This window comes from Meriones unguiculatus, chromosome 4 (genome assembly GCF_030254825.1).
Source record: "Meriones unguiculatus strain TT.TT164.6M chromosome 4, Bangor_MerUng_6.1, whole genome shotgun sequence".
NCBI classification, from domain to species: Eukaryota; Metazoa; Chordata; class Mammalia; order Rodentia; family Muridae; genus Meriones; species Meriones unguiculatus.
The window spans coordinates 68,587,639-68,611,413 of NC_083352.1; the positions used below are offsets into that span (position 1 = coordinate 68,587,639).

Genomic DNA, 23,775 nt, shown 5'->3' on the forward strand with positions numbered 1-23,775 from the left:
GAGTATGAGTCTTAGGAAAGACCCCTATTATCAAAATTTTTGGTTCTGTTGCTCTCCTTGTGGACCTCCTGTCCTCTCCAGATCTTACTATTATTTCCCTTAAAGCAGCTAGCCTCACCCTCACTGATGGACATGTGTTCTGCATGTACCCGAGATAAAAACTTAAGAGATTCTAACCTTCTGAGGAAGAGTCAAGCTTTGCTAATGAGATAATTGATGACTATAACTGTCACAACTATAGTAGGTGGGAACTGAATACATGAACTTTTTTTTTAAACAGGGAAGGCAGTCAGACTCTTCCAGATAGAGAATGCAGAGAAGAAGTACATAGATTTGGTTTTCCTTAGAAACCATATTAATACCTGCATTTCTTTGTCCTATTAACCCAACCTCAAAGCCAAACTTTAGTATTGGATGTTGGAAAGGTAAAACTAACATTTGAGAAGTTCTAGAACAAGACAGAAAAAAAACTAAGAACGAAAACCACAAGAACACATTCCTTCCTTGTATCCAAATATGAGGTTCTTCCCCGTGCCCACTTTTGTCTTCTTTAGCAAAATTGGGAGTTAATGGTACCTGTAAATGATTCTTATAGCATTTACCTTCTTTATAAAGCATTAAAAAAAAAAACCCTTTCCAGTTCCCTATTAAATTGTGAAACAAATATGATCTAGTGAGAGCAGCAGGCTAAAGTGTCTAAGACAATTCAACATCCCCTAATTAATTCTTTGTTGGAAGAAGGTGGTAAAGGCAGAAAGGGTTCTGTTGAAACTGAGTAATGAAATACCAAGGAGTAATTCCAGAGTCACCAGGGTGTTAATTCATCCTGTCTGTCCTCTGTCTGCTTTGGCTCCTGCAGTGTTTATCTGCATTCCCTGGCTGCCACTGTGACACCACCCCACCCCCACTTTGATGTCCTGAACACTCCTTTCTCTGTGGCCTCTGACACCACTCCTTTCCCCAGTACTTCTAACATTCCAATCCTGGCTGTTTCCCTCTTCTAAAATGCTGGCTCTTGGTACATAGGCACTGACCTTAGCTCATTCCTGGAGCATCAAACCTGTGGCTTAGCAGGTACTCAGTGCTGTTGAATTAATATTCAGACGGGCTAATGAATGGAGTTTAAAACCAAACCAGGCAACACGAGCTGAATGCATACCAGAAACCATCCAAGCAGGTGCTGAAGAATAAAAGGGGTTGGTTCCATAGGGAATTACAATACTCAACTCCCCAGGGGTAGGTGCTTGATGGTAGTGAAATACCTAGATCACGAGTCCCCAAAAGACCAACAGGCTTTGAATCCGATGTAAAACACACGAGGGTCCTTTATTACAAACTCGAACTGGGTGGCTGCCCTTACAAGAACAAAGGGGCTAGCGACCCCCAACTCCGGGGGAACAGGGTTTTTAAGGGGTCAAAACGCAAGCAGGGAAGTGTAGGTCTTGGCATTACAGGATTGGGTGAAAGGGTCTCTAGGGGAGCTGACCTTTAAAATGATTGGTTTGCTTTTAGGCGCCAAAACTGCAAACGGTTAGGTCTGGCTACCTGGGGGACACCTGACCACCCCCTCGTATGTGCAGATTAGGCTGTAGCAAGGGGGAGGGGGAGTTAACACAATCCATGGGCTTTCTTAGGGCCTAGTCACACTCTAATGTTAGACCCTAGTCACACTCTAATGTTAATCTGGGTAGGGGACTGCTGCTGGATCTCTGCTCTGAAAGGACTGTGATTTTGCCCCAGTCTCAGGAATTAACTCTAAGTTTTAGAACCTTTCAGTAGGATTTTCTAGGTGCAAAGAAATATGAACACAGCACATAAGAGGAGTGGGGACCATTGAACAGTGAGCTGAGGGTGTAGTGGAGCTGAGCCTGAGAGGGGCTATTGGCTCAGAGCACACACCTTTGAATGGCCTGCTCTGTTGCAGGGCATGAGCTCTGTGTTGAGACTGGCTGCCTGGCTGCCATCACTGCTCATTGCCTGACACATTTGCAACCTCCTAGATCTCTTTCCTCATTTGCAATGTGACAAGATAACTCATGTTGTAAAGAGATTGACACAGAAAAGAATTTGGCTGTGAGAGCAGTAAGGTCTTTCTCATCAGCCAGTTCCTGACTGAGCATCTTGGGCATTGTGATAGGTATTCTCCACCAACTAAATAAACCAATTCAAGCCAAATTAAAGTATATAAAGGCAGGTTTGTTGGACAGCGCTCAATGGGTTCACCAATCCCAAAGGAATGGGGCCAGGAAAGTCATCTTGCAGAGGGAGACAGAAAGGTGGAGGGGGGAGACAGACACAAACAGAGAGAGAGAGGGAAAGAGAGAGAGAGGTCTAAAACCCTACACATTGAATGAATGAATGATATAAATGAGAGATGCTCAGATGCAAAATTACGAATTACGAACTAGGACTAAGTAAGGGAATGAGCGGGTTAATTTTGCTCCTTGTTACAGCCTCTCAAAGAGTTTGAACTGGAGAAGCTTGCAGCCTTAACAATTCTAAATATACTGTTTTAAAGTGTTTTTGTTGTTGTTGTTGGTTAGAATTTCATACCTTCATACAATCTTTTAAAAAAAAATTTTATTACAATTTATTCACTTTGTATCCCAGCTGTAGCTCCCTCAGCCATCCCTTCTCAAGCCCATCATCTCTCCCTCTTCTCTTCCCATGCCCCTTCCCTAGTCCACTGATAGGGGAGGTTTTTCTCCCCTTCCATCTGACCCTAGCCTATCAGGTCTCATCAGGACTGTCACCATTGTCTTCCTTTGTGGCCTGGTAAGGCTGCACCCCCCCTGAGGGGGAGATGATCAAAGAGCAGGCCAATCAGTTCATGTCAGAGACAGTCCCTGTTCCCCTTACTTAGGAGTTCATTTAGAGACTGAGCTGCCATGGGCTACATCTGTGCAGGGGTTCTAGGTTATCTCCATGAATAGTCCTTGGTTGGAGTATCAGTCTCAGAAAAAAAACCCTGGGCCCAGGGTTTTTGGTTCTGTTGCTCTCCTTGTGGAGTTCCTGTCCCCTCCAGGTCTTTCTATCTCCCCCTTCTTTCATAAGATTCCCTGCACTCTGCCCAAAGTTTGGCTATGAGTCGCAGCATCTGCTTTAGTACCCTGCTGGGGAGAGTCTTTCAGAGGCCCTCTGTGGGTAGGCTCCTGTTTTCTTCCTTGTTTTCAACCTCTTCCAACGTCTATCCCATTTGCCTTTCTGAACAGGGATTGAGCATCTTACCCAGGGTCCTCCTTTCTTAGCTTCTTTAGATGTACAAATTTTAGTATGATTATCCTATATTATATGTCTAATATCCACTTATGAGTATATACCATGTGTCTTTCTGCTTCCGGGATACCTCACTCAGGATGGTCTTTTCTAGTTCCCACCTGCAGAATTTATGATTTCCTTGTTTTTAATTGCTGAGTAGTATTCCATTGTATCAGTGTACCACAATTTTTGTATCCATTCCTCAATTGAGGGACATCTGGGTTATTTCCAGATTCTGGCTATTTTGAATAAGGCTGCTATGAACATGGTTGAGCAAATATCCTTTTATTTTTGAGCATATTTTGGATATATACTTAGGAGTGGTATCTGAAAAAGATGCTATCTTTTTTTCCATTGTATGGTTTTGGCATCTTTGAAAAAAATCAGGTGTCCATAGTGTGTGGGTTTATTTCTGGGTCTTCTATTTTATTCCATTGATCCACCTGCCAGTTTCTATGCCAGTACCATGCAGTTTTTATTACTGTTGCTCTACAGGACAGCTTGAGATCAGGGATAGAGATATCTCCAGAATTTCTTTTATTGTAGAGGATTGTTTTAGCAGTTTTGGGTTTCTTATTATTCCATATGAAGTTGAGAATTTTTCTTTCCAGGTCTGTAAAGAATTGTGTTGGTAATTTGATGGGAATTGCATTGAATCTGTAGATTGCTTTTGGTAAGATGGCCATTTTTACTATGTTATTCCTGCCAAGCCATGAGCATGGGAGAGATCTTTACATTTTCTGATATCTTCTATTTCTTTCTTAAGAGACTTGAAGGTTTTTTCATACAAGTTTTTGACTTGCTTGGTTAGAGTCGCACCAAGGTACTTTATGTCCTTTATGGCTATTGTGAAGGATGTTGTTTCCCTAATCTCTTTCTCAGCCTAATTGTCTTTTGTATACAGGAGGGCTACTGATTTTTTTTTTTTTTTTAGTTAATTTTGTATGCAGCCACTTTGTATTTATCAGCTCTAGGAGTTCCCTGGTAGAATTTTTAGGGTCACCATGTATACTATCATATCATCTACAAATAGTAATACTTTGACTTCTTCCTTTCTGAAGTGAATACCCTTGATCTTCTTTAATTGTCTTATTGCTCTAGCAAGGACTTCAAGAACTATGTTGAAAAGATATGGAGTGGGCAGCCTTGCCTTGCCCCTGATTTCAGTGGGATTGACTTAAGATTCTTTCCGTTTAGGTTGATGTTGTCTATAGGTTTGCTGTATATTGCCTTTACTGTGTTTAAGCAAGTGCCTTGTATCCATGATCTCTCCTGGACTTTAAACATAAATGAATTTTGAATTTTCTCAAATGCTTTTTCAGCATCTAAGGAGATTATCATGTGTTTTTTTTTCTTTCAGTTTGTTTAATGGTAGATTACATTGACTGGTTGCTGTATATTGAACCACCCCGGCATACCTGGGATGAAGTCTACTTGGTCATAGTGGTTGATATCTTTGTGTTCTTGGATCCGGTTTGCAAATATTTTGTTGAGTATTTTTGCATCAATGTTCATAAGGGAGATTGGCCTGAGATTCTCTTTCTCTGTTGGGTCTTTGTGAGGTTTAGGTATCAAGGTGACTGTGGCTTCAAAAAATGAGTTTGGCAAAGTTCCTTCTGTTTCTATTTTGTGGAATAGTTTGAAGAGTATTGGTGTTAGCTCTTCTTTGAATTCTGCACTGAAACCATCAGGCCCTGGGCTGCTTTTTTTTTTTTTTTTTTTTTTTTTTTACCAGGGAAACTTTCTATTTTGGGAGGGGGGTATAGGACTGTTTAATCTATTGGCCTAATCTTGTTTTAGCTTTGGAAAAATGGACTCTATCAAGGAAATTGTCCATTTCTTTTAGATTTTCAAATTTTTGTGTTGTATAAGCTTTTGAAGTAAGACCTAATGATTGCTTGGATTTCCTAGGTGTCTGTTGTTATGTAACCCTTTTCATTTCTGATTTTGTTGATTTGGATGGTGTCTCTCTGCCTTTTTTTTAGCTAGTTTGGCTAAGGGTTTGTCTATCTTGTTGATTTTCTCAAAGAACCAGCTCTTGGTTTTGTTGATTCTTTGAATTGTTTTATTTGTTTCTAAGTTATTGATTTCAGCCCTGAGTTTGATTATTTCCAGCCATCTACTCCTCTTGGGAGTGTCTGCTTTTTTTCTAGGGCTTTCAGGTGAGCTGTTAAGTTGCTTGAATGCACTGTCTCAGATTTCTTCTTGAAGGCACTTAGTGCTATGAACTTTCCTCTTAGCACTGCTTACATTGTGTCCCATAAGTTTGGGCATGTTGTGCTTTCATTTCCTTTAAAGTCTAGGAAGTCTTTAATTTCTTTATTTCTTCCCTGACCCAGCTGTCATTGAATAGCAAGTTGTTCAGTTTCCATGTGTGTGTAAGGTTTTTCCTATTTCTTTTATTGTTGAGATCTAGCTTTTGTCCATGGTGGTCAAATAGGATACAAGGAATTATTTCAATCTTCTTGTATCTGTTGGAGCTTGCTTTGTGACCAACTATACGATCTATTTTGGAAAAGGTTCCATTACGGGGTGAGAGGAAGGTAAATTCTTTTTTGTTTGGGTGAAAAGTTCTGTAGATGTCTGTTAGATCCATTCGATTCATGACCTCTGTTCGAGTCATTGTTTTGGTTTTTTTGTTTGTTTGTTTTTTTAATTTTTGTTCTGTTGACCTGTTCTTTGTTGAGAGTGTGGTGTTGAAGTCTCCCACTATTAACGTGTGGATCTATGTTCAGTTTCAGTTTTATTAATGTTTCTTTTACAAATGTGGTTGCCCTTGTATTTAGCGCATAAATGTTCAGAATTGTGATGTGTTCTTGGTGGAATTTTCCTTTGAGGTGTATGAAGTGACCTTCCTCCATCTCTTTTGATTAATTTTGGTTGAAAGTCTATTTTATTAGATATTAGAATGGCTGCTCCTGCTTGCTTCTTGTTCCATTTGCTTGGAAAACCGTCTTCCAGCCCTTTACTCTCAGGTAATGTCTATCTTTGTAACTTAGGTGAATTTCTTGTATGCAACAGATTGTTGGGTCTTGTTTACACATCCATTCTGTTAGTCTATGTCTTTTTATTGGAGAGTTGAGTCCATTGATACTGAGAGAGATTAATGACCATAGCTGTTAGATCCTTTTATTTTGATGTTGGTTGTGGTAGTATGTTTATATGCTTGGCTACTTTTAGTTTGGCTGTAGTGAGGTTATTTATTTCTTGTGTTTTCCTAGTTAGCCTTCTTGGGTTGTATTTTTCCTTCTATTATCTTCTTTAACACTGGGTTTGTGGTTAGGTATTGTTTAAATCTGTTTTTGAGATTGAATATCTTGTTTTCTCCATCTATGATGATTGAGAGTTTTGCTGGGTATAGTAGTGTGGGCTGACATCTGTGTTCTCTTAGGGTCCGCATGATATTCGTCCAGGCCCTTCTGGCTTTCATAGTCTCTGTTGAGAAGTCAGGTATGACTCTGATGGGTTTGCCATTATAAGTTACTTGACTTTTTTCCTTGAGGTCATTAGTATTTTTTTCTTTGTTCTGTATACTTACTGTTTTTATTATTATGTGGCGGGAGGATTTTCTTTTCTGATCTAATTTATTAGGTGTTCTATGCTTATAGGCCTCTCCTTTAAATTGGGGAAATTTTCTTCTATGATTTTGTTGAAAATATTTTCTGGGCCTTGGAGACAGAATCTTTTTCCTCTATCCCTGTTCTTAGGTTTTTCTTTTTTTCATGTTGTCTTGGATTGTTTTATCAGGAATTTTTTAGATTTAACATTTTCTTTGACAGATACATCGATTTCTTCCATTGTATCTTCCACACCTGAGATTCTTTCTTCCATCTCTTGTAGCCTGTTGGCTATGCTTACCTCTGTAGTTCCTGTTTTCTTCCATGATTTCCTCCATTTGTGTTTTCTTTAATTTTTCCAATTGTATCTTCAGATCTTGAACCATTTTGTTGATTTCCTTCACCTCTCTGACTGTATTTTCCTGTTTTCCCTTCATTTCCTTCACCTGTTTGTTTAAACATTCCTTTGATTCTTTTATTTATTTCAGAAGGCCACAAACTGTTTGGCTGCACCTTCCTGTATTTCTTTATGGATGGTCGTACTCTGACTTTATCTTCTTCCATATCTTTACGGATGGCCATAATCTGTCTGATTGTATCTTCCTCCATTTCTTTATGGATGGCCATAATCTGTTAGATTTTATCTTCCTCTATTTCTTTACACATTTTATTTGTTTCTTCCCTTATCCTCTTCATCAGTATAGATGTAAGGTCATCTTCTTGAATTCACTTATGATAGGGTGTCCAGGGCTACTTGCCCCTGGATAACTGGGTTCTGGAGATGCCATGTCGCTTTGACTTTTGTTGGTTGTGCTTTCATGCTAGCCTCTACCCACTTGCTGTCTCGGGTGTGGGCCGTTAGTTTCTGGTGCCTGCTGGAAACCTGGGATGGGGAGAATCGCCTTGGTAGGAAGATGGTTGTTCCTGAAGGAGGTCTCCTCAGCTTTTTGGGTATGGTAATTGAATGGCCGCTGCTTCTCAGGAATTGCCACAGCTTTCCTGAGGCATTTGGACCTGTGTCGTAACTGTGGTCATTGGTAGTCAGGGGGGCTCTCCTCTCACCAGAAGTTCTGGACACAGCTGCCCTGCTGCTTGGTTTCTTGATAATGAACTGCTGCTGCTGTTGCTGCTGCTGCTCTTACACTGTGTTTGCTGAGCACAGCCCTCTTGAAGAACCAGGGAGCCCCAGGGTTTGGTCAGTTTAGCTAGGGCGATAGACTGTACCTTGGGGCAGTGTCTGGAGGCTGTTCCCTTGGATCCCAGGTTTCTGTAGGTCTGAGGTTGGAGCTCTGTGCCCCAGTACCCAAGCGATAATCAGTGGCAGGTGAGCACAGCACTCATGTGTGCGGTAGGAGGTTAGAGCCTGGAGCCTGTGGGAACCCAGAAACTTTTCCGAGTTGAGTGTCTTGAGATTGGACCTGATGTTTCCCCCACTGTGGGGTTTCCTTCCAACAGGGAGACCCAGTCTGTGGTGTTTTGGGTCCACAGTTCCATCTGGGATGGTGAGTAGAGCACACAGGTGCAGAGGAGTGGCTCTGCGCTGGCAACTGGGTGCCTGCAAGAACCCGAGAATTTTTTTTCACAGCTGAGTGCCCTGAGATCGGTGATGTTTCCCTCACCATTGGGTTTCCTCCGGACCGGTGGTGCCCTGGGACCCACAGTTCTTTCTGGGACAGTGTGTCGGGCATACAAGCGTGTGGCTCTGGGCTGGTGGCTGAGTGCCTCCTGGAGCCTGCATCTTTTCCAGGGATTGTCTGGGTGACCTGATGTCAGTCCCAATTGCTTCCTTCCATGGGGTTTTCTCTCGACTGGAAATCGCAGTCTCTGGTATTGTGAGGCCCACAGTTCAGCCTGGGATGGTGATCGGAGCATGTAGGTGTGTGGCCCTGGGATGGCAACTGAGTGCCTGCCAGGACCCAGGAGCTCTTCCAGGGTTTACCTGGGTGACCTGAGAATGGACCCAATTGCTTCCTACACTGTGAGGTTTCCTCTCACCTGGGAAACACAATCACTGCTCTTTTAGGGCCCAGAGTTCTATCTTCTGGTTGCTGTGTAGTCACTGCTATCCTGCTCGTCAAGACACAGTGTCCTCTCTGTGCCGTCATTATGGATCCTTTTACATATAGTATCTTTTAATATATTCATTCTTCCCCATCTTTTACTTCTGTCCATTCAAAATTTCATGTCATTTATTTGTTTTAATAACCCATTGAGTACAATTAGTGCAGCCCGTATTCTGTGGGTGAAGGGCCACTCACTGGAGCATGGTCCGCCCACCAGGGACCACACCCCTAGCAAAATCCAACTCTCCCTCCCCTAGCAGTCATCAGCTGTCAGTGTCTTGCAGGTGGGGGCTTCTGTGCCCCTCCCTGTCCATTCTGGACTGTTGAGTGGTTTGATCTTGGGCTGCTCACCACAGCTACTGCTATGAGTTCATGAGTACAGAGTCCTGTCGTGCCCCCTTTCTCCTTACCTCTGCCTCTGAAACTCTTTCCACCTCTCTTCAATGTTCCTTGAGCCTCGAGGGAAACAGATGTGACACAGAAACAGTAATGGGGGTGGGTGTTCCTGTGCTATTCCATTGGAAGGACCATCTATGGCTGAGCTCTCCACAGACTGGTTGTTCTCTACTCTCTAGTTCTCTATTCTCTAGACTAGTTACAAGTGAATATGTTAATTACCATCCACTGTACGAAGATGCTCCCCTTTTATGAGGACTGAGAGCCATGCTTATCTTTGACATTATATCCATTTAACAAAACAACAGTCATGGTTCAACTGCAGTGCTTATGAGCCCCCAGCCATTTATTCTTGGCCAATTTTCACCTTGTGGAGCAGGCCTTATATCCACCCAGAAAGTGGTTGATGATCCTCCTAACATTCATGCCACTTAAGAGCACCTATGAGTACAACTTCTTGCCAGAGCTTTTGTTAGGTAGCTCTCCACAGTCACAGTGGACTGAGACAGTTGATGACTTTTTTCCCTTAGCAGCCTGGGCTATCTTCTAGCACCCTGAAAGCTAGCTAGCTGAGGTGAAAGCTTCCTAGTTAGTACTTCAGGGGGTTGGGAGGGTTGTGTGGCATCAGTCATCAGCTATAGGACTTTATCATCACATTCTGATGAGTAACCTTGAGCAATAACAATAGACAGCTTTGGTATCATCATTTCTGTGACATCCCTAACCAACAATTTGAGGGCAAGGTATCCTACACCTGGCAAGTAGGTTTTCATAAGCCTTTTTTTTTTTTAATGTTCATGGACATTTTGCCTCCGTCTATGTCTTATGTGAGGTTGTCAGAAGCCCTGGAACTGGAGCTATAGGCGGGTATGATCTACCATGGCCACGTGGGTGCTGGGAATTGAACCTGGATCCTCTGGAAGAGCAGCTAGTGCTCTTAACTATTGCTGAACCATCTCACCAGCCCACTTTTAAGTTTTAAAAAGTTAAAAGGCTTTTTCAAACTTGCTTGGTGTTACTTATCCCTCCTCTTCCCTGCAACCCTGTAAAGCCTTTTAACTTGTTTTACTTGTGCATTATCCAACTGTTGATCTAAATTGGTAAAAGAGGTTTCGAATAATAATTCATGTGGCTTATAAAGTTATATTTGTAATTTGGAGAGAAACTTCTAAAGAAGATTGTATCCTAAAGGAATGTGGAGGAAATCCTAAAAAATGGTTTCCAACTCTGGCACCCTGGCTGCATTCTGTTTTTCTTCTTTTGTTTATCTGTTTGTTTAAGGATGTTTGTAATTCCTTTTTGTCCACAGTTGAACACTTTCCAGGCTGTTCTGGCATCTGATGAATCTGATACCTATGCCCTCTTTCTCTACCCTGCTGACGGACTTCAGTTCTTCGGGACTTGCCCCAAAGAATCCTACAATGTTCAGCTGAAGCTTCCGGCTAGGGTGGGCTTCTGCCGAGGGGAGGCGGATGATCTGAAGAGAGAAACACCTTATTTCAGCCTGACTAACACCGAGCAGTCTGTGAAAAATCTCTACCAGTAAGTATTGAGGCGGGGGGTGGGGGGGGAGGGAGTGTTCCTGTGCCATTCCATTGGAAGGACATTTAGGAGGGCCATGATCTCAAGTGAGACCATTTAGGAATAAGCTTTGGTGGCTTCTAAGAAAGGCATTGGGTCAAAACCAGGAGCTAAGTTGGATCCTGGAGGCTCTCCAAGATATAAAAGAGCCATTATTTTTCCTGTGCTGTCAGGCATAGAAACCAGAACCAGCAGCAATTATGTGTGTGTTTGCAGAACCACGGGGGCTTACTATGAAAAACATTGTTGGAGCACCATAAAAAAACCAATAATAACTGCCTCAGTGGAGGCTTTTCAGGTTAATTATTTCTCAAGAGGAGGCATCGTGATTTAGCCTTTCAAGCACATATTGCTGAAGATTAAATTACAGGTAATATAATTTGGAGGGGGTGGGGGGAGTAGATGAGGCTTTTAGAAGTCTCAGGACTTCTCCTTCAGCATTATCACCTGAGATCATGCTGATAGGTTTGCCCACAGCATTGCCAGAGACAAGTCCCTTTCTTGGTCTCCCCAGTACCTTATTCTACTGTTGTGGCAGTAGCCGTTCTGCAGTTCTCTGTCCAGTTAGTGCTCAGATGAGATTTCTTGTCTCCAAGTGGCTTCTTTTGTCTTTGCTTTGTGGAATACTGGCTTAGCCCACATTGGTTATTTTGTCTTCCTTAGCTGCTTCTCAGTCACACTGAATCACTCTTGGTTATAGGCACACACACACACACACACACACACACACACACACACTACCATTGACTCACTCCACCTCTTCCTTCATTTCTTCCTTTGATACTTTTCAGAAATACCAGAATTGCCAGAGAAGAGCAGAGTGAGACAGAGTTGGTGTACTCAGGCTTAATAAAATGAAAGAAAATACAAAAACAACAAAACAAAACAGAATAACATGAAATCCAAGTTATTGCCCTGTCACTTCTTTGAGTGACAGCTGCACTACCTGCCCGTCCAGATGGATTTTGCCTCTTGCCTTGTGTTCAACATGCTTAACACTCTTTTAGGACTCTTCCCTCCAGGTTCTGTCAAGTTTATCATTGTAAGAGTTTAAACATTGCATCGTATATGCCCAGCATCGTGAGGACAATGTTCATGAGATAATGTAGTTTAAAAGCATGGTCCTAGTTCTTCTAGTTATTCTGCTATACATCTCCAAAGAGGATATCATTTTCCTAGTCCTCTGACAAAGGCCATGCATTATTCATGTTTACAGCGTTCTTCCTAGTTTTTAAATACTCACGTTTTGGAAGGGAAGAGAGTGGTTACTAAGTAGATATCACCTGCTGGGCGATGGTGGTGCAAGCCTTTAACCCCAGTGTTCCCAGCATTCTGGAGGCAGAGACAAGTGGAGGCAGAAGCAGGTGTATCAGTGGGAGTTTGAGGCCAGCCTGGTCTACAGAATTGAGTTCCAGGATAGCCTGGGCTACACAGAGGAACCCTGACTTGAAAAAAATAAAGTAGATATTACCTGTGCTGTGCTAAGCCTTCCATGTGGGATTTCTCACATGGTCTTTCTGATTGCTCAGGCAGAAGGGCATGGCTATCCGTTTTATGATGCAATTTTTATTTCTAGGAGACAAATTCTATAAGTAAACATTCCAAACGACCTCAGAGTGTAGGATAAACTTAATTGGTTAGTTTCCCATCAGGCAATGGGCAGATGCCTAATTAGGCATTTATTTATTTTGCTTTACTTTCCCATAATTTGTATTTTTCTACAAAAATACAAAAAAAACTCAAGAAAACTCAAGAGGCTCCCTAGCTGCAGCGCCCCTCCTGTGGGGAATAGCTCAGGCCCCTGGAGTTTTGTCTTACCTGATTGTTTTCAGTTTTTAACATTACATTTCCTGTGTTGAGTTGGGGGTCAGCTGTGGGGCTGTATAGGTCATTGGGCAGTTTTGTGAGACTTTTTGTTCTCTCACCATGTGTGTTCTGGTTATAGCTCTCAGCACTTGTAGATAAACAAGGTTTCCCTGCTGAGCCATTTTACCAGCCTGGAATTTGTCTTCTTTTGTGCATTTTATTTGCAACATTAATTTCTATAAGCACACCAAGTACAGGCAGGAGATGAAGTTCTGTGGGTAGAATGCTTGCCTTTTGGACACAAAGCCGGGGTTTTGATCCTCAGTACCATGTAAACTGGGCATAGTGGTTCACACTGTTATCCCAGTATTTGGGAGGTGGAGGCAGAAGGGAGAGAAGGTCAAGGTCATCCTCTGATACATGGATTTGGAGGCTAGCCTGAGCTATATGAGACCTTGTCTCAAAATATAAAAAAGAACTGTAGCAATTGAATATAGCAAATCACAGAAAGGATGGTAGTTTGCTTTTTGTATCTAAGTGATCAGTGGCAGCTGCTGCAGTCTGCGTTTTGTTGCTGGGACAAAACACTGGCCAATATCAACTCAGGGAGGAAAGGGTTTATTTGGCTTTCGTATCCTGGGTCACAGGGAATTGAGGGAAGCCAAGGCAGGAACTCAGGCAGGGCTGGAACTTGCAGGGAGGCAGGAACTGAAGCAAGCCATGGAGGAACGTTGTTTGTTACTGGTTTGGTTTCCATGTCTTGCTCAGTCTTCTTTTTCACACAATCAGAGATGCTACCCTAGGGTGCTGGGCTGCCCCTCCTTCCATCAATCATTAACCGAGAAAATGCCCCACAGACTTGTCTTCAGGCCAGTAGTGATTGAGGTGATTTCCCAAAGTTCCCTTTTCCCAGGTAAGTCTAGGTTTGCATCAAGTTGAGAAAAGCTAACCAGTACAGCAGCAGTAATACACATGTGCTTCATACACAGCACCCAGGATGACAGGAATACAGAGAAATTAAGAGAGCCTCAAACTGTAATAGAAACACAATTGCTGTAGAAACCTAGACTAGAATGATGAAAACCTTCCCCAAAGAACAAGGACCTCTTGTTATACGAGCCAGTGAATTTTTAATTTTCTTATTAACCATTCACTCTTACTCCATAGTGTTTACTTTTGAGGAAATTCCACATCATGGGAGAGTTTGAATATGGTGTTTTGTGCAAACAGAGGACTGGTGTCATTGGCCAGTTCCAGCTTTTCAGAGCCTAATTAACTCCAGCTTTCTCTTAGGATAAGAGTCTTACACATAACTGCCCTCTTCACCGTGTACCCTTGACATTGAAGTAGTGGGTTCCTGAGGTGGCAAGGATGCCACATGCTTGAAATCCCAGTCCAAGATCTCAGGTTTGAGTCCAGCAGGGTATCCCCTGTGGTGAAACTCCTCTGAAAAAAAAAAGAGAAATGATTCCTGGGATCTGAGGGGTTTCATGGTCCTCTGTACTGGAGAAAATGAGAATCTGTTTCCAGATACTGTGACTCATTTTGATGAATACATTCGTATCTCTCCCATGCTGAGCTTTTGCTAGAAAATGTTTTAGAGTTGGACATTAAAAAATACTGTTGTATTATCTTCTATCATTAATAGACTAATCCATGTGAATAACAGTACAGTGTCTTTAATTTGTCCATCATGTATTGATTTTCCATAGATGTTTGGAATGCAAGCTTTCTTGTTGGCACGAAATTTATGCTCTATTCTCTGCTGTATGATCTTAAGATTAGCTAAGTTCTAAACCTACTTTTTCCTCAGTGTAATTGAGCTTAGCTATCAGTCCTACCTTGTAGAGTATAGCAAAGACTGTCAAGCACTTCATGTAGGCTGGACCACACCAAAGCATATAGGAATCAGTATTGTTAAAGTGTTTGAAGATTTTTAAACTTAAGTGTTTTGAGTATGATGATTAAGTTTTTGTTCAGGTAGAGAAAGCATAAAACATTCTTACATTCTCTGTTTTCAGATAGCCAGATTTTCGAGAGAACATAGTTTTGGGTTGTAGAGCAGATTTATATCCTGATGGTTTAGTGTTCTACATGTAATGCTAAATAAAAGGCAGCTTATATCAAAGTTCCAGTATATTTCAGTTACCTAGAAGGTTCTCCTCTGTTTGACCTATATCCTGGAAAATCCAGCTATGATCTTTATAGTCTTTTGGTTTTGAAATAAATTGTGAAGGAGGCTGAGGTGGATATAAATCCTCTCTTTCCTTTGTTCATAGACTAAGCAACTTGGGCATTCCTGGAGCATGGGCTTTTCATATCGGCAGCAGGCTCCCCCTGGACAATGTCAGACCAGCAACAGCTGGAGTTGACCACTCTTCAAAGCCCCTGGAGCACTCCTTTAGCCATGCTGCAGCTCTGGAGAGCTATTTTGAGGGCAATTTTGATTACTACAATGAGAAGGAAGAGGACATTGAGTACCCACCAGGGGAGGCTCTGGAAGACTACAGCAGAGTTGATGTGTCACTCAGTTCAAAGCCTGATCCAGGTCCTGTGGAAGGTGGGACCCCCTCTCCAGACCCTAATCGGGCTACTCCTCTGCCACACCCAGCACTTGGTGATTGGCCATCCTACTGGGACCCTCACACTAAACAGGGGGCATCTGTGGGAGAGGTAGAAGTCCTGGATTTCAAGGACCCAGTGAAGCCTTTTGATCAGATGGGTACCCGAGCCCCGGCTCCTCCAGAGCCAGATGCAACTCTCCTGACTCCAGGAAGGGAAAACCTTCGGAACAGAAACACCCAGCCCTACCCGGATGCAGGGCCAGTGCCTTTAGAGCCAGGTGTTCCTGTCTCTCCAGAAGTTTTTCCTAATTACCCAGTGTTTGGTCAAGAACCACCCCTAAGTGGAGGGAGGTATGTGGTAGGAGTGGAGGACCACATCGGTTCTAATGGTCAAGGTAAGCGCATTGGGAAACTGGGTTTTTGTGGTGTCATTTGAAGAAAATGTGGCAGCGCTGTCACACTGTATCTGCTCACTCACTCCTCTACGGTAACCTAGCACCAGGGTGGCTGAGAAATCTGAGTTCAAGGCTAACCTGGGCTATAAAAAGAGTTTCTAGGCCAGCCTGGATTATAGAGGGAGACCTTTTTTGGAAAAGTTTTTTTTTTTTCCAAAAACAAAACAAAAATACAGATATGATTTTCTCCTAAGTGAATAGGTGAAAAGTTTAGCAAGAAAATTGGAACTGATTTTTTTCTCTGTGTTTAAGGAGATAAAGTCCCTTTGCCAAGTAAATCTTGGCAGGCGAGTTCTTGGAGTCTCCTGACCATTAATAATGTGATCTAAAAAATTAAGCCTCATGAAGTAGAGGAAAGAACTGGGCCTCTTGTGCCAGCTATCCTCCCAAGTGTAATGAAATATTTCAGTTTGCAAGTTCAGGGAAGGTGAGCCATTCGAGGCTTCACAGGCATTACAGGGCAGAGGGCCACGCTGTTTAGCCTTGACTATGGTGACTTAGTTATGCAGGCAAACATGCTTAAGAGCCCACGGGAAGGGAGTACGGTAGACACCTGTGTCTGCTGTTATTCCTGGTTCTTGTCCCTGCAGCTGTGGCCTTCACCTCCCTTGAGCCTTATCCTCATTCCATGACTCACTGACAGGAGCTGGATGAAGTGGGGAGGGATGCCCAGAGGGGCCAGCTCTTCCACACTGATGAAGTGGGAAACTGGTCCTAGGTTCCTCCCCCATGTTCCAGGGCCTGCTCACTGATCTCTGCCAGGAGGGAAGGATCAGAGGTGACAGCCCTCTCTCCATTATGTTTAGCCTTTTCAGTTTTTCCATCCACGTTTTGACAAAAACATACTAATCTAGGAAAGAGGACCTTCTGGGTTCTGCTGTGACATTTTTTTTTGCAGGATTGTAGTTGTTTGGATAAATACTTCAGGAGGGAAGGAAACACTGTTTAACAGAGCATTGACTAATTATTAGAGAAAGAGCATTGTGTCAAATTTGAATCTTGGCTCTATTGAGGCAACTTATTTCACTCCCAAGTCTCTAATTTCTCATAAATGTATAGACAGGCTTTAATGTGCATATATGTGAAGATCTCAATGTCTTTATTAGTCAGTTCTTTAAAAGAAAATAGTGGCTGTGATTACTAACATATAGAGGATTTAAAACAGGAAATGGGCTTGGAGGACTGAAAGAGAGTGAGCAACTTGGATGGAAAACAGAAAAAGTGAAACAGAAAGACTCACTAAGAAGCTTTTGCCCCTGGCTCCTTTCTCCCTGAAGGAGCCAGATGAGCAGTTGTTTTTGTAAAGCCAAAAGCATGAACTTTTTTTTTTGTTTTGTTTTGTTTGAAAGGCCTAGAATTTTCATATTCTTTTAACAATCTCCAAAAATTTTAATGTGAATTCTTTCTATCTAAAGAGATTTAAAGGCATGATTCAAAAGTTTCCACAAAAGGATTTTATGGTACAGATCTGTTTCTGAGAGGCCTTTTGTTGGTGGCTGTATTTTCCTGACCCAAAAAGAGCACACAGTTACCAAAAAGTGGATCTGTGTGTAGCTGCCTGCACCCAGGGCTGTTGGATATCACCCAGCACAAAACTGAAAACTGGCTTAAAACATTCTGAGATTTCTTTTCTTTTTTTGTAACTCACTTGTGTTTCTTAAACATGGACTTTGTAGATGACAGTGTGTCACGATGTCAAAGGTTGTGCATGACTGTTTAAGAGCTCAGAAGGGCCTGAAATGGAACTAGCTGTTGGTAACCGAGGCTAGCGGCATAACCCGGGGGGGCACGAACAGCAGTATATTTCAGCTGCCAGCTGTAGCCAGAACTGATGTCTACATGCCAGAATGTTTATCAAAAGGACATTCGGGGGAGGATGTCCAACTAGGATCTTTTAAGTTTTAGAGAAAAAAAAATACTTTTAAATTTTATTTTAAAATATTTATGTGTGTTGATGTTTGCAAGTTTATATGTGTGGAAGCCTAGCACCTGAGAAAGAATATTGTAATTGTTATTATTTATGTTCAGAGGAAACACTGGCACCCTGGAGGTTTATCTGACACCTCGGAGTAGCTGGTGACATGAAGATAACAGAGACCAGCAAGTACCAGTTCAGGTTAGAAAGTCCATGGCTTCTGGTGCACTTGTGCTCCCCAACAGCTCTGTTGTGTGGTTTGAGGAAAGACATCCTCACCCATTTGAACCTTATTTTCAGAATAGGAAGCACCATTCCCAGTAAATTTTAGCTTCGCCTTTAAGCTTGTAGTATTCAGTTTTCTGAGGCAGGAACTCAGGGTTTTGTTAAAGGCCCAGAAAATCTCTCTCCTTTTTAGTATTGTTTTCATTAGTGTGTGTATGCAGATGCACATGTATGCAAGTGTATGGAGGATAGAGGACAACCTTGACTGTCATCCTCAGAAATGCCATCTACTGCCTTAGTACTTGCCAAGGAGTCTAGACTGGTGGCCAGGAAACCCTAGGGAACTCCCTCACTTGTTTATTTGTCTTTAAACATGGGTTCTGGGAATCAACTTTGGGTCCTAACGCTTGCAAGGCAAGTTCTTTACTAATTGGGTCATGTCCTTAGTCTTACAATTATTTACTTATTTATTTATTTTTGAGGCAGGTTCTCATTGGTAGCCCTGGCTTTCTTGGAACTTGCTATAGAGACCAGACTGGTTGTTTTTGTTTGTTTATTTTTGTTTTGTTTTGTTTTGTTTTGTTTTGACTCACAGAGTTTTGTCTCCTGAGTTCTGAGATTAAAGGTGTGCACTACCATGCTTGGCCACTTACAGACTATTGTTTTTTGTCTTTTTTTTATTCAAAATTCCAGATTCTTTCTTTTTAAATTATGTCCACATCAGGCACGTCTAGGTTCTGGCCTTGTATCATCTGCTTAACTCTGCTTTCATAACTCCAGCCAGCAATACAGCGATGTGTGAGCATCCTTTCTCTGAGGTGACTTTGTGTTTTCCAGTAGTGTTCTCAAGCTAAGGAATTACCCAAGCACCTGCATGCTCTTTTCTATCGGGGACAAAGGGAGAAGTTTTCTTGAGATGCAGTGTGTATTCTGGTACTCTATGCAGGAACTTTGCTTTAGATTATATTATCTTAGTTGATGCTAAGAATTAACTGGAAGGAGATAGTGTTAGCCCTTCCTTGTTGAAGGCTGGAAATGGGGAGTGTCTCGCTGAGTAAGGCAGGCATGCTTGCAACAAGGTCAAGGATTTGGGGGGCTACCTCAGAGCTTGTGGCTGCAGTCAGGGAAGTCTTACTGAAGAAAGGGGTGCTTGAAGTAGGTCTTGGGGATCTGAGTGAGGTAAGAGAAGGGGAGACTGTAAGAACATTCTGGAAGGGTGGGTATGGAGGTGGAAATGGAAATAGGTAGGGGTGAGTTAAGGAGTTGCCAGAGAGGCTTCAGCTGGTAAGGACCAGAGACTGCCTATGTTGAGAGGCAGGCACTGAGGCTGACTTATAGGGGTGTTGATGCTCTTGAACCTGCTGCTCTTCTATAAGAACCATAATATGATTCCCATTGGCAATGTATAAAAGAAGGGAGGGCATCTGGGCTCCACATTACCTCGAGTGTTCTGCCCCATGGAGGGGCCTGTTCTTTCTCTTTATAACTCATTCATCCTGAAGGGCCTGAGTCCTCTCCTTCTGGTACACAGAATGGAGGTCCATTCGTGGAGGAACTCTAGCAGGCTGTGCACTCAGCCCAGCTCTCCAGGACCCAAAGCCTCATACCCATGGCTACCAAGGTTTCTAAGACAGTCGGGGAATAGAGGCTCCCATACCTGTGAAGACACCCGTGTGCAGAGAGTCCTTGATGGGTGTTAGGAAACGTGCGAATGTGAAGGTTACACGCGGGTCCACAAATCACACCACGAGATCGGTTCCACGTGGGAGGTTTATTAGGGAAGGGGGTTACAGAGAGAGGGAGAGAGATAGAAAGACAGAGCCAGAGAGCGGAAAAGGAAGAAGAGAGAGAGATAAAGAGAGAGAGAGGAAGGGGAGGGCTCCAGTTCTCTTATAGGGTGACCCAGGGACATGTGCAGGTAGTTCCAGGTGGTCAGGGTGTCTTCACAAATGCCTGATAACTGGTTAGGTCCCTTGGAGCTGGCTGTAGAAGTGCCTGCTTACTGGTCCCAACAATGGGTCTTTTCCCTTGTCCAGAAGGTAAGAAGGAGCCTGTTAGTATCCTGACGGCTGACCTAAGTCTGGTCATTTTGCGACCAGCATCATCACACACCCAGTGTCTGCATAAAAGAAGGGAAGGCATGCCACTGCTGTTTGTTCCAGAGCAGGATACGGTATTTCTGCATAGTCTGTCACTCTGGGAGGTGGGGAGTCTGCCCTGCAGTGAGAACATTGATTCTTGTTTTTAAGGTAGCTGGCAGTGTTGTTAAAAGCAAAAGTCTGCCCAAGCTGCTGGGGAGGGCTGGAGCAGGAAACCCTCTGCCCTCCTGTGATGTGCGCTGTGGGACCTCATTGCCTCCTAAGGCTGCCCTCTGTGAGGAAGGCAGGCAAGCCAAGGGCTGACCACAAGAGCTTAAGCCTTTCTGAAAGAAAAACAAAAAACCACACACACTCACACACAAAACAAGACTGAAGGACAAAGTCCCAATTAGGTTTATCCTACGTTATATGTCTATATGAGTGAGTATATACCGTGTGTGTCTTTCTGCTTCTGGGATAGCTCACTCAGGATGATCTTTCACAGTTCCCACCATTTACCTGCAAATTTCATTATTTCCTTGTTTTTTATTGCTGAGTAATATTCCATTGTGTAGATGTACCATAATTTCTGTATCCATTCTTCAGTTGAGGGGCATCTGGGTTGTTTCTGGCTACTACAATCTATACACCTAAAGAAACTAATCAAGAGGGAGGACTCTGGCTAAAATGCTCAGTCCCCATCTAGAATGGCAAAGAGGATGGACATCAGAAAAAGAAAACAGGAAACAAGTTAGGAGCCTCCCACAGAGAGCCTCTGAAAGGCTCTGCTCTGCAGGCTATCAAAGCAGATGCTGAGACTTATGGTCAACTGTTGGGCAGAGTGCAGGGAATCTTAGGAAAGAAGTGGGAAATAGTAAGATCTGGAGAGGACAGGAGCTCCACAAGGAGAGCAACAGAACCAGAAAATTTGAACACAGGGGTCTTTCCAGTGACTCCATCCAAGTACCATGCATGGAGATAACCTAGAACCCCTGCACAGATGTAGCCCATGGCAGTTCAGTGTCCAAGTGGATTCCATAGTAATGGGAAGAGGGACTGCCTCTGACATGAACTGATTGGCCTGCTCTTTGATCACCTCGCCATGAGTGGGTAGCAGCCTTACCAGGCCACAGAGGAAGACAATGCAGCCACTCCTGATGAGATCTTATAGACTAGGATCAGAAGGAAGGAGAGGAAGACCTCCCCTATCAGTAGACTTAGGGAGGGACATGCCTAGAGAAGGGGGAGGAAGGGTGAGACTGGGAGGGGAGGAGGGGGGAGTTTATGAGGGGAATACAAAGTGAATAAAGTAATTAATAAAAATTAAAATTAAAAATATTTAAAATATAAAAAAAAAAGTCCCAAGTAAGAGAAGGCTCACGTACTTTGGGAGCATCCTTGCTTTCTTTTCATTTATATCCCAACCCTATTTTCTATTAAGGATATGAGAGAAGTTTTTTAAAAAAAAGTTATATGGTTAAAAAAAAAAAGTGAAATCAAACAAAAAACAAACCCTAGCAGTAAGATGCCTTTTGACCATCTATATATAGTTTGTGGTGGCTGAAGCACAGATTCCTGGCATTCCACAGAGAGTTGGAAAGGAATCTGTAAGCTTAAAGTGGGCCTCAGAATGATGGTGCCGTGCTGAGGGTGGACTTTCCTATCAAGTTTCCCCCAGGAAATCATCAGCAACTGTCAAAGCTGCCAGTCACCTGTAAAGCACACCCTCCAGCCAAAGTGCCCAGTGCAGCAGCCTCGCAGCACTGCTTTCCCACAGGGAGGCTTCATCTACACTCTGTTCCCTTTTTTAACAGCCATCAGCCAAACCTTGTTGGTTCTGCCTCAGGGGTCTCCTACATCTCCTCTTTCTCACACTTTTCATTCACATTTCTTCCTGCCGAGGTCCCAGCACTTTATTGGCTGCAGCCTAGGAGAAAGCAGGCTTCGAGAAGCTCTTTGTCTGAGTTCTCGACCCATGACCCATGGCTTTAGAGAGAGTGTTTAGTAAATACTTGTTCAACTGCTGGATGAATGAAAGAAAGATTGCATGAGATGTTTGCTTTCACTGACACATTTCCATTTTAGGTGTAGAGTTAAGTGTATGTGCTGGTGGGTATGGAAGAAGCCAGTCTGTCTGAGTTGGGGCTGGCCCATGGCTGGAAGGCATGCTCTTGGTTCAAGTTCTATTCTCAAAATACATTATTTTCATCAAAAGCTAAGGAGGGTCTCAGGTCCGCTTACCAGTAACTAGTTGATCATTGTGGTTTTAGTTTGAGTATCATAAGTTTGTAAGGAAGCCTCTTAGCACTTTTCACTTTCATGTCTTACTAACTTAGAACCCTTTCTGGGACTGAGAGATGGTCTTCACATCTGATGACCTGGGGCCCGTGTGGTAGAAGGAGAAAACTGATTCTCGTGGTTTGGTCCTTGACCGACATACTGACAAACACACAGCCGCAGCCCCCCCCCCCCCATAAGTATTAAAATGGCTTTCTTGTGTGTAGTCTCATTGGAGTGACTAGACAGGTTCTGTGACTCGTGCACTGATCACTTCTCATGTTTTAGTTAAATTAATCTAACTCATCTCTGGTCCCCCTTTCCATTTCATTCTAAATTTCCAGATAAGGCTTAGTGTAGGGACAGGGGCAATAAATCTTCACAAAATATCAGAAACAGCAGGAATACAGCAAAATCCATCCATCCCTTCCTTAATTTGCAAGCCAAACCATGTGTGGAAACTGATTTTCTTTTTTATCAGACATAACTGAAAATGGCTCCCCAGTAAACTTAGATTGCTTTTTTTGCCTTAGAGCCAGAAGGAAGGTGAAGAAACTGACTTCGGCTGCACATGTTGGGGATTTCTGAGGCGCTTGATGCGGTCTCATAGAACAAATAAGATGCCCAGCTTGTGACTTTCCAAAGCAGTACCTATGGTAACTCAGGAGCACATTTCTTCACTTGTGCACCTACCTGAGCTGAGGAATTTTGCGCTTAGACACACCTGAGTTACACTTATATCTTTTTTACTTACCCTGTCTTTTTGTTGAGATAAGGGGCTTAAGGTAGTGACAGAGAGCAGCCCAGTATGCAGGAGGCCCTTGGATCCATCCCAAATCTCTCTCTCTTCCCCCTCTTCTTCCCTCCCTATTTCTAAACTAATGATAACAATACATAGTTTCTCTGCATAAAAGGCTGTGATATTATTATTATTCTGCCTTTTTTTGCAATGAGTTTTGTCACTTTCTGTTTTAAAAAAAAGTGAATGCCCGTCACTTTCTTATTAAAAAAAAAGAACTTGAGTTATGCCTACTTTTCTATTTTTATCAAGCTGGAATTTCTCTGGCAAGTCGCTGACTCCATTCTTATAGCTCCTCAGCTTTTCCCTTTAACCAAGGTGTTCTGACCTGATTACCCCTCAGCCTGCTACTTCTCAAGGATGTGTTCAAAGGAATGCTTATGCTGCTTATAGCACTTCTCTATAAGTACGGTCTGTATTTGGAAATGTGCACGTGAGTGTAGGTGCCCAAAGAGACCAGAAGAGGGTTGGTAGATCCTATGGAGCTGGGAGTTATTGGTGATTGTCTTGCCATCCATGTGAGTGCTGGGAACTGAACTTGCTACTCTTCACTGCTGAGCCATCTCCAGTCCCTTTCACTACTTCTTACCTATGGTGCAAACACCCAATCCCACCCTTAATGTTGGTTGCCCCTGGGGAGTAGTAAGGATCTGGAGCCTTTGGAGTTCAGACTCAGCTGCTTGCTGCCCTCATGACTTCAGGTGAGTCATCTTAATCCTCTTTGCTTCTTTTTCTTTATCTGGAAAACAGATTAAAAGTAGCAGTTGCTACAGGTTCAAATAGAGGGTTAATGTTAAAGCT

General features: G+C 42.9%; 1 protein-coding gene across 3 annotated transcripts in view; it reads left to right on the plus strand.

Annotated features, from left to right (window-relative positions):
• The window catches only part of Nid2 (nidogen 2), a 71,108-nt gene that overhangs the window by 13,269 nt on the left and 34,064 nt on the right, over window positions 1-23,775 (plus strand). For 2 of the 3 annotated variants that reach the window (XM_060382039.1, XM_060382038.1), the window contains exons 3-4: window positions 10,584-10,816; window positions 14,941-15,620. In XM_060382039.1, coding sequence (XP_060238022.1) covers window positions 10,584-10,816; window positions 14,941-15,620 — 913 coding nt within the window. The remainder of the gene's footprint in view (window positions 1-10,583; window positions 10,817-14,940; window positions 15,621-23,775) is intronic. The other variant, XM_060382040.1, reaches the window with a different exon arrangement.